This window comes from Andrographis paniculata, unplaced genomic scaffold (assembly GCF_009805555.1).
Source record: "Andrographis paniculata isolate CXL003 unplaced genomic scaffold, ASM980555v1 Contig35END, whole genome shotgun sequence".
Lineage (NCBI taxonomy): Eukaryota > Viridiplantae > Streptophyta > Magnoliopsida > Lamiales > Acanthaceae > Andrographis > Andrographis paniculata.
In genome coordinates, this window is record NW_026137568.1 from 1,330,453 (window position 1) to 1,341,269 (window position 10,817).

The 10,817-nt window shown below is 26.9% G+C and overlaps 1 protein-coding gene across 1 annotated transcript; it reads left to right on the forward strand.

Moving 5' to 3' along the window:
* Positions 1-404: 404 nt before the first annotated feature.
* Positions 405-2,472, forward strand: LOC127249324 (uncharacterized). Its single transcript, XM_051272068.1, has 3 exons — positions 405-1,370; positions 1,492-1,684; positions 1,794-2,472. The coding sequence occupies exons 1-3, from the start codon at positions 981-983 to the stop codon at positions 2,354-2,356; spliced, it is 1,146 nt and encodes a 381-aa protein (XP_051128025.1). The 5' UTR covers positions 405-980; the 3' UTR covers positions 2,357-2,472.
* Positions 2,473-10,817: the final 8,345 nt, after the last annotated feature.

Here is a 10,817-nt window from a genome sequence, read left to right on the forward strand (position 1 = left end):
GCATATAAAAAATTGTGTAAAAGATATAAAATTAATAAAATATATAATATATTAATTTTTTTTAATAAAAAAAGTATAATATTTTTAATAAATTTTAAATATAAAATAATAAATAATAAATATTTATTTTTATTAAAATTTGTAAAAATATTTAAGGATAAAGGCAATATATATATATATTAGAAGCATCCCAGAAATACAAGTAACTATTTATTTAAAAATTAATTAGTCAAATTTTTCCGACCACGTGTCGAGATGAGATAGGTTAAATAATTCTAGGAATGTACACTCGTTACACCTGATTATAACCGCGACCCAGGTTATTCCTTGCCAGGTGTCAGTCCACGTGGCACATAATCCACGTCAGCATGCCGGGTTTCTATATAAAACCCCTTCAGTCCTCTCTGCTCGCATAAAGCCAAAAAATTACTCATTGAAGAAAGGGGAGAAAAGCAAGCGTGTGAGAAAAAAAAAAAAAATTACATAAGCACCAATTTCCGACGGTCGGCGGCGGCGGAGCCTCGCCGGAAATGAATACTCCGGTATCGGATTCCGATTCATTTCTGCACAAGTATATTGCTCTGGTTTGCTCTCATCGCCGTCACGTTTTTCACGAAAATCTATAACGGAAGGCTTTCGGATTGTTCTTCTTTTTTGTTGTTCGAGTGCGGAAGGAAGAGATGAACTTTTTTTTTCCTTGTTTTCTGTTTGTATGTAAGTGATAGCAGTGCGAGATTTCCGAATCTCTTGAATTTTTTTTGTGTGTGGAGATGAGATTGTTGGTTGATTTGTTGAATGCGTGGGGAAATTTGACCTAGTAGTTTTTGCTGCCTAGTTTGTTTGGTTGCTGGAGTTGATGTTTTGGAAAAATTTTCTTGAAGATTTTCTCGGTTTGAGTGGCTTTTAATTCAACTGGCGAAGAACAGAGACTGTAATTAGGTTTTGACAGTAGAGTTTTCTGCAGCGAAACGCTTTTTCCGATGAGAATCCAGCCGATCGATTCGATCCGAGGCGACTTTGCTAAGGCGCCGGTGTTGAAATCTCGGTTGAAGAGGCTTTTCGACCGTCCTTTCAATGGCGTTTTAAAGATTTCATCGGCGGTCGCCGGAGGAGAAAAGGATGGTTGTTCCACGGCGGCGGTGGCGGAGTTTGAGCCTACTTCGGTTTGTTTAGATAAGATGGTGCAGAATTTCATCGAAGACAACAACGAGAAACAATCCACGACAACCGTCGGCGCGGCAAAGTACGGCCGGAACCGCTGCAATTGCTTCAACGGCAACAGCAACGACAGTTCCGACGACGAATTCGACTTCTTCTCAGACTCTGTATCGGCTAATTCGTCTTTCAGCGATCCTTCCGACACGCTCAAGGTACTGAATCTCCTGATTTCGCTCATCCTTTCCTAATTAATCATTCATTTACGCTTTTTATTGTTCAACGGTTTCAAAATCCTTATTAGGTTTATGAGATGTTTTTGCCTTTCTGATGCAGAGTTTGATTCCCTGCGCGAGTGTGGTAGAACGAAATCTACTGGCAGACACCTCCAAAATCGTTGAGAAAAACAACAAAACTTGCAAAAGGAAAGACGATTTGAGGAGAATCGTCACCGACGCTCTCCTCGCCCTCGGCTACAATTCCTCTCTCTGCAAATCCAAATGGGAAAAATCCTCCTCTGTTCCAGCAGGTAACTCTCAAACCGAAAAAATCAAAGATCCAAACACTCCTACGAAGAATTAAACAAATCAATTACCAGAAATTCATTCACTCAATCCTCTCTTCTCTAATCTCTCCAGGCGAATACGAATACATCGACGTGATAATTGCAGGCGAGAGGATACTAATCGACGTCGATTTCCGATCGGAATTCGAAATCGCACGGTCGACGAGCAGTTACAAGGCGATTCTCCAATCTCTGCCGTACATCTTCGTCGGAAAATCCGACCGCCTCCTTCAGATCGTCTCCGTCGCGTCGGAAGCCGCCAGGCAGAGCCTAAAAAAGAAAGGCATGCACATCGCGCCGTGGCGCAAATCCGAGTACATGAAATCCAAATGGCTCAGCCCTCACACCCGCATTACGCAGCCCAAACCGCCTCAAAACGACGCCGTACTTGCAGCCCGACCCGAACCCGAACCCGAACCCGCTCCCATACCCGAAACCCGTGACGATTTAGACTATGAGTTCGAAGGAGAATTAGATCTGATCTTCTGCGACAGTACGACGTTATCGGAGGAAACAAACTCGCCGCCGGCGCCGGCGCTGACGTGGCAGATGCCGGCGGTGAGGCAAAAGAGTTTAGAGCTGGGGAATAAAGCGGTGGTCACCGGATTAGCTTCTCTCCTCAGAGAAAAACTCTGAAAATATATAAAAATCTATAAAAAATGATTTTCCTAAAATAGGTCTGTTTTTCTTTCACTTCCAGAACCTTCTAACTACGAAAATATATATATATATATATTTAAAATAATTAAAAATATATATAAATACTAAATACATATGCGAGTACCCACCAAATTTTGTACTTTTGGAGCACAAACTCTTGTAACAATAATAATAATAATAATAATCCCAAATTCCCAAATCCCATCATCATATATTTTAGCATTAGGAGTTTATAATAATGATAATAATAATGTGAAATGAGTGCAGCTATCGGATGTGCTTCCTGGTGAGGAAACACAAGGCATCTATCTCATAAATTTGAAGTTTGTTGATATGATCGAAGACCTTTTTCTTTAAAAATAAAAAATAAAAAATTATTGGGAAATGTGTCCAAATAGTAATGATGATTATTGGTAAGAAAGAAAGATTGATCGAGGAGAGGAGAGGAGAGCCGTGAAGGGCAGGCAAACGCAATGGCAATTGATCGAATGAAATGAGAGGAGTTTCATTTGAATAACGTGATGGATCGTCCACTCTTCCATTGCCCTGCTTTTGTCCCTGTCAACCCGACCTTCTTTATTTTTTTCTAAGTATATTTTTTTTATTAATTTAATATTTTTAAATAATGTTTCTTCGGTCATTCAAGTATCTGTGTATTCATTTGATCGGACCGCGAGTTTTTAAAAAATAGATAAGAATATAAAATTTTATTTTTTAGAGTAATAAATAGTAAAAATGTGATTTTTTTACTAAAGAAGAAAATTAAAATAAATTTAAATGACAAAAAAAAAGTAATAATAAATTTAGATGACAAAGGGAGTACACTGCTGAGTATAATATTTTTTTCGGTTATTCAAATTTATTTATTTATTTGTAAATATTTTTATTTTTTAACAAAAAAAAATACGCCATTTGTTTCAAAACAATAGAGACATTTGAGATTGACACGAGAATTAAAGAATAATAGTATTATATTGACTGTGGATGTAAAAGTGTTTCTAAAAGGTGGATAGTTAGTTACCAAAAATGAGAATGAGACTATTATTTTGAAACGGACAAAAATTACAAAATAAGATTATTATTTTGGAACGAATAGAATATATTACTATAAATTTTTTTGCAATAAAATAAAATAAAAATTATTAATCATTTTTACTAAAAATTCTTGTTCAAATATTTTAGAACATATTTAGATAAAAGAAGAAGTATATATATATATATATATAGCAGTATGGTGCTGATAACACATAATTATAGCACACACGATGTTACTACTAAAAATATTTTATTTATATTAATATAATAGAACTACAAAACATATTCTAATAATACAAGACATATCACTATATATTGAATACTTTTATAGGTTTAAACCCCAACGCTTCAGGTTACCTGCCACACATGGTTCGTCTATTATGACTTTTTCGTCGGACCTGGTTTGCAGAGTATTAGGTTCGGCTGCGGGTTTACTTAGTGCGTACTTTCGGGTAGCGGCTGCGGATTATCACGTCATAAAAATAAATAAATAAATAAAATATAAATTGATGACTCCTTAACCTTCTCCACACACATGCACAAGGTAAATAATCATTTCAAATCGATAACTATAAATTACAGAGTTTATTTCTTTGTACTTCTGTATTTTATATTTTTGACATAGTAAAATTTTGAATTATATATTTAATGTAATATTTTGAGTAAAATTATATTTTGTATATAATATATTGATATATAATGTGATGTTAAAAAAAAAAAAAAAAAAAACCATAAATTTTATAGATAAATAATAAAAATCAATGGGAGAAGTTACAATCAAACAAACCCTACAAATTCATGTTAAATAATTTAATTTAATATATTATTTCAACTCTCTCTCACACACAAGCACCCATACATGTATATATACATATATATATTAGTTTATTTTATCTTGAAAAATAAGTTAGGTGATGAAATAAATTAAATATATAATAAGTTGTTTTAAATATTGCTTGAAACAAAGAATGGGAGGCTTCAATTCACAAGCAAAGAATAATATTTGGGTTTCTTGTGTTTAGGGTTGAAGTAATCCATTCCTATAATCTTCTTACTCTACACTAATCTTATCTTGATTCCAAACATTGCTTCTTTATTAAATAAGTTTTCTATCAAAATCCCATTTACTAAATTACACTTCTACCCTTAACCAAATCTTCTAACATCAACATAATATATTGACCGCAATTATGGTGCTGATTTGAGAAAATTAATATCGTGCTGATTTTTTCGGACAACATCGATCAAGATTTTAGAAAATACCGATTAAGAGTTTCGATAACACGTACTTTATGACATAAGAACATGTGTTATATTTAAAATGCGTGCTTTCTGGATTCTTGATCAATACTTTTGAACTTTTAATTGATGTTTTATGATATTTTAAATCGGTGTTATTTGAGAAAATCACCTCGTTATCGTGATGTATAGAAGTATGTTATATTACATCCGTCCGACTCTAAGAGACTCATTTATTTTTTGCGTATTGATTTTTAATATTAAATATTATATCAAAACGTAGTACAAATTAAGAAAAAATTGCAAAAATACTTTCATTAGTGTCTTATAATATTAATAGAAGGACATTTGTACAAAAAAATTATACAAATATAATAATATTTTTAATCTTAAGTACAATTACGCAAAAGGTAAATGTGACCCATAGAGATAGACGGAGAGAGTATATTTTTTCTAATTTTTGTGTTGTATTTATATTGTATTAATATAAATAATATTTTTTCCGTCATCGAATTTTATTATCATTTGTCCGGACACGAGTTTTAAGAAAAATGGGTAAAAATAAAAAAATTTCCTTTTGATAGTAAAGAAAAAAAAATAGAGAAAATGGCACATTTACTTAAAAAAAACGAAAATAAATTTAGATAAAAAAAATTAGAATAAATTTGGAGAGAGACTCTATTCTATGCAAAAAGTAGCAAATATTAATATAATATATATCACATATTTTAATAGCACATTATATAATTATATTTGCAAAATATATTTTAATTTTGGCAAATATATTTTGACCTCGACAAGATAGTAATTTGACATAATTTTCAAATATATATAAAGAATGTAACAATATTAATATAATACTCCCCCCGTCCCATAAATATAGTCTTAATTGGGTTGGACACGGTAGTTGATAAAAAGTATGAATAAAAGACGTTTTTGCCCTTGTTAGTGTTTTAGTGTAAAAAGTATTGGAAAATTTGTGTAATAAAAATGAAAAAGTATGAGTAGTTTTATGGTGATATGGTTATTTATGAAAATAAGACTATTGTTGTGAGACGAACAAAAATGCTAAACAAGATTATTGTATTGAGACGGAAGGAGTACTGTATAACAACACAATATGTAATATCAGTTTTGTGATGAAGTGTTAATTGCTTCAAATTAATGTGTTATGTTATTGTTTCGTGACCAATTACTAATTATTTCATGTTGATTAAATAATATTTTTATAGTTACTAAAAATTAAAAATAAAAATCCAAAAATATTTTAAAATATTAGAATAGTTAGGGATGAACACGGTTCGGTTATTTAAAAATATTTAGGTATTTGGTATTTGAACAAAACCGAACAAATACTCAAAACTATGAACTGGAAATAATTTTTTATTAACCGGAAATATTTAGAATATTTACAAATAATTTGAACCGCCCGTATATAAATATAACTAAATTAAAAATTAATTAAATTCTATATAACTAAATTTGTAAATATTTCAAATTGAACTTAATCGAACCAATCGAACCGAACAGATTGAATATAATATAATTATTAATATAAAATTTAAAATATAATTATATAAATATATCCGTGTTCAGTTCGACTAACCAAAAAAATACTAAAAATCGAACTGAATTGAACAAATAAAAAATAGATAGTATTTGTCTTTAAATCGAATTTACAATTAATCAAATTATAATTCCGTTCGATTCATCGATTCGGTTCGGATTTTTTAACCATCCCTAATAATAACACAACCAAACAAATTACAATAATGTTCCATTTCATGCACTCAAACTCTATTATCAAAACTTTGCTTATTTCACTTTGAATCAAATTCATTCCCACACCACAAATTATTTTTAAGGCCCTGTTTGGTCCACCATTTCTATAGAGCATCTTCCATGAATATTTTCATCATGCAATTAAGGATCATCCAATCAGGGCCTTGCCACCTTTACAATAAAATAAATTATATATATATATATATATATTTATATGTGCCACTAATTTGGTTTCCATCATAATTCCAACTAATCAAATGATAAATAAATAAATAGCAAAGAATCTGACAATTAACTAAATAGGGCAGGCTGGTCAGATTAAAGTATCAAATCTAAATAATCCCAATACAAAGGATTTTATTTCATTTTTTATTTAAAAATAAAAATAAAATTGATCTTTCTGCTGCCACATTAGATCACATGATTAAAATATAATAATGCAATTATTCATCAAATCTACAATGCTTCATCATTGGGCAATATAATAATATTTTTAATTATATTATTTTCAGTTTATTAAAATTTTGGGATAGGAATATTGGAATCTGACATTTTTTTAAAAATATAATATTAAATGTGTTAAATCCTTAAAATAAAATAATAATAATAATAATAATAAAGTCAAGTGTGTTTAATTGTAGGTTTGTGAGTTTGTTTTTGAATTTTAATATAAAAAAATTGAATTGAAGATGTTGTTCTGTTAATATAAATAGATATTAGTATAATTTTTAATGTAAAATTATTTTTTAACATAATATAAAGAATAAGTATTTGGTTTTGAAATTTTTTAAGGAGATTTTTTATAAACAATAAAAAAACATAGCAAAAGAATTCACAAGCAAACACAACTTAAAGGTTTGTTCATTTTAATAAAATATTATACTCCTTTCGCCCCAATACAATAGTCTTGTTTACCATTTTTTTCGTTTCAAAACAATAGTCTCATTTTCATAAATAATCATATCATTGTAAAATTATCCTTACTTTTTCATTATTATTACATAATTGACACTATTTAATACAGGGCAAAAAAATCTTTTACCCTTACTTTTTATCCACTACCAATATAATATCAATATTTCTTAAATCTCGTGTCAAACCCAACCCAAACTATAGTTATGAGACGGAGAGAGTATATTATTTTCAATAAAGATATATTATTTTACATAATAACATATTAAAAAAATATTTTAATAACATTTTCAAATTTTCCAAATAACTAACAATAAAATTAACCAGATTCCTAAATACTACTCACTCCGTCCCAAAACTATAATCTTTGTTGTGTTGGACATGAAATTTAAGGAATATTGATATTATATTGACAGTGAATAAAAAGTATAGGTAAAAAATATTTTTGCCCTTGTGAGTGTATTAGTGTAAAAGATAGTGGCAATTGTTTAATAATAATGAAAGAGTAAAGATAATTATACAGTGATATGATTATTTATAAAAGTAAAACTATTGTTTTAGAACGGTGAGATGGAAGGAGTAAAAGAAAGCGTATTTCTTTGAGTTTTTTTATTTATATTTTGATTTAAACAACAATTTGACGTGATATTTTATTATTTATTAAAAAAATATAGAAGAGACCGAGGAAATAAATAAAAAAAAACACTTAAATGATATTTTTATTTTTTTATTTTATGACGTGAGAATTTGCAATTATTACTCGAAATATAATTAAAATATTAGATTTTCAGAGAAAAAAAATGACAAATTATGTTATACAGACGAAAATTAAAAAAATTTAATCTAAGTAAAAAAAATAATATTATAAAAATATATATCACAATGATTTGTGGTGGGGCCCACATGATCAATTATGTTGTCACAGGCAATAGTGGATGGGCCCCACAATTTTACAAAGCTTTTTTCTGTGGGACTAAAATTAGGAGTTGTGGGACCCCTTTTACCAAGTTTATCTATTCAAAATTTTTGAGTGGGTCTGTGGTCCAATTTAATATAATTAATTATAAATTATAAATAAATAGTTTTAATTAAATTATTTAATAATAATAATAATAATATTATTATTATTATTATTATTAATTGTAATGATAATATATTAAGCTTTATGAAAGCAACCCTCCACCTACTTTGTTTCTCTCACTCTCTTTATTGTATACAGTTCTTGGGAGCTCCATGGATCTCGACTCCAGAACGGTTGTGGGAACATGGTTCAGTTTCGGGAGCTCGAAAACCGGGAGCTTACAAAAATATTTTGTGTTCATTTCTTTAATTTTTTAAAATTCAAATAAACATTTTGGATTGAAATTGGAGGTAGTGGATGTGTTTGATTTTTAATATAGCTGTCAGACGAATCGAATAGTTCAATTTATTAAAAATTTAATTTAATTTGTTTATAAAAGAAATACATACCTTAAGTTCGAATTTAATTTAATTTAATTTATTATTTAGTTAAATACGAAAAATTTTGTTAAAAATATAAATTGAGTATTTGGTTTTTATTTTTTTTCTAATGAGTATTTAAATTTTTAATTTTTTTATTTTATTTTCTACGTTTATAAAAAAAGTATTTTGTATTGTTTATTATTATTTTTTTTGTAATTAAAAAATAGTATTAGAATAATAGAGCATATATATTTATATCATTTTATATATCAATAACATATGTAATTTTTTTATATCGAATTTTTATTTATTAATAAAATTTGTAAATATTTTATTATAAAAATTTGTGAATAAATTAAATATAATTAATTTATATATTAAAAAATATATGATATGTATTTTCTCGTAAAATTATGTAGATTTGATTGATCACAAAAATAAATAAATAATAATTTAATATTAAAGTAACGTATGTAAAAAATAAAGTAAATATATTATAAAAAAATAATATGGTAAATTAGAAAAAAAAATAGTAGCATTATTATTTTTAAAAATAAATAATAAAATTGTAAGTAGATAATATGATTTACTATAAATGCATTGCTCATAAGTTTAACGGACGACCAAAATAATAATAATAATAATAATAATTTTAGCGGACAAATATAATATAAAATATGAGTTGAAGTCGAAACTTCTTCGCCAAACTTATACTAATAACATATTTGAATCTAGCTCGAATAACAAATGCTCAAACTCGCTTGATAATGACGATGATGATAATTGTTTGTCCAACTAGTTTTTACTTGATTTAATTCTCAATATATATAATATATTATATTTTATCATTTTATAAAAAAATTAATATTAATATAAATATATATATTTTTTTATTTTACCAACATGATTTTCAATACTTTATATGAAAAAAAAAAACCATCAAACCAAATCACTAAACAAACAAATTTATACATTTATTTTACTATTTGAAATTATTCATCAATATATTTATTTTTTTATTTAATAAATATCATCTCTATTTAGTCATATATATTTCTTCTCATTTCATGAATATATTTAGTTTTGTTATACTCCTATAAAATTGGTTCATTTAATCATATGTAAATATATATATATATATATGCTAAAAAATATTTATATTGAATATAAATTTTTATTAAAAGATTTTTACCATATAATATATTTTCTCTGTTCCAACTAAAAGTATTATTTTTACCATTTTCATCTGCCTAACTCAAAAGTATTTATTTTCTCTTTTAGTAACAATAATCATACACTAATATCAAAATATACTTAAATTTTATGTAAATTACAAACATATTATTACACATATAACTAATTTATACATAAAGTAAAATGCAAATATATTAATATTTCTTATACACTTTCAGATTAATAAAATAATATTATTTTTTAATCTATTACAAAGTCTATTTAGAGTGAAAGAGATAAAGTAATCTTTTAAGCAAATATATTGTATATAGTATTTTACAATCTAAAAATAAAACTAAAAATCTTTTAATTTAATAATAATAATAATAATAAGTCACCCAACAAACCCACATGCAATATTGCAACTTAATTATTGAAGTTTCATTTGTAATTATACAAAGTTTAAAATTATGACATATTACAATAGAAAGAAGCATGCAATAAAATATACTATCATGATTTTTAATTTCTAATAATTATCATAATTTAAAATTGATCATATACTATTTATGCCCCTTCAATTTTCCATATTTTAGTTTTAGCACAAATTTTTAGATCCATATAATTTATATAGCTTTTAATCTATTTTAATTTTAATATTCATTTTTTAGATCAATTTGGTTGATGTATGATATTTAAGAAAATTATAATCTAAGTAAGTAAATCATAGTTATTTATGATATTATTTTATTATTTTTATGCAAATGATGATTTTAAATTTTTTAAATAAATTTAAAATATTGTTTAAAAAATTATAATATATATTTAAATATTTAAAATATTTTTAATAAAA

What these genes read in the sequence shown, in the direction of transcription:
- LOC127249324 (XM_051272068.1), top strand. Translation starts at nt 981, where the DNA reads ATGAGAATCCAGCCGATCGATTCGATCCGAGGCGACTTTGCTAAGGCG. An exon ending in ATCCTTCCGACACGCTCAAG is followed by an intron (nt 1,371 to 1,491) that starts GTACTGAATCTC and finishes TTTCTGATGCAG; the next exon opens with AGTTTGATTCCCTGCGCGAG. An exon ending in ATCCTCCTCTGTTCCAGCAG is followed by an intron (nt 1,685 to 1,793) that starts GTAACTCTCAAA and finishes TAATCTCTCCAG; the next exon opens with GCGAATACGAATACATCGAC.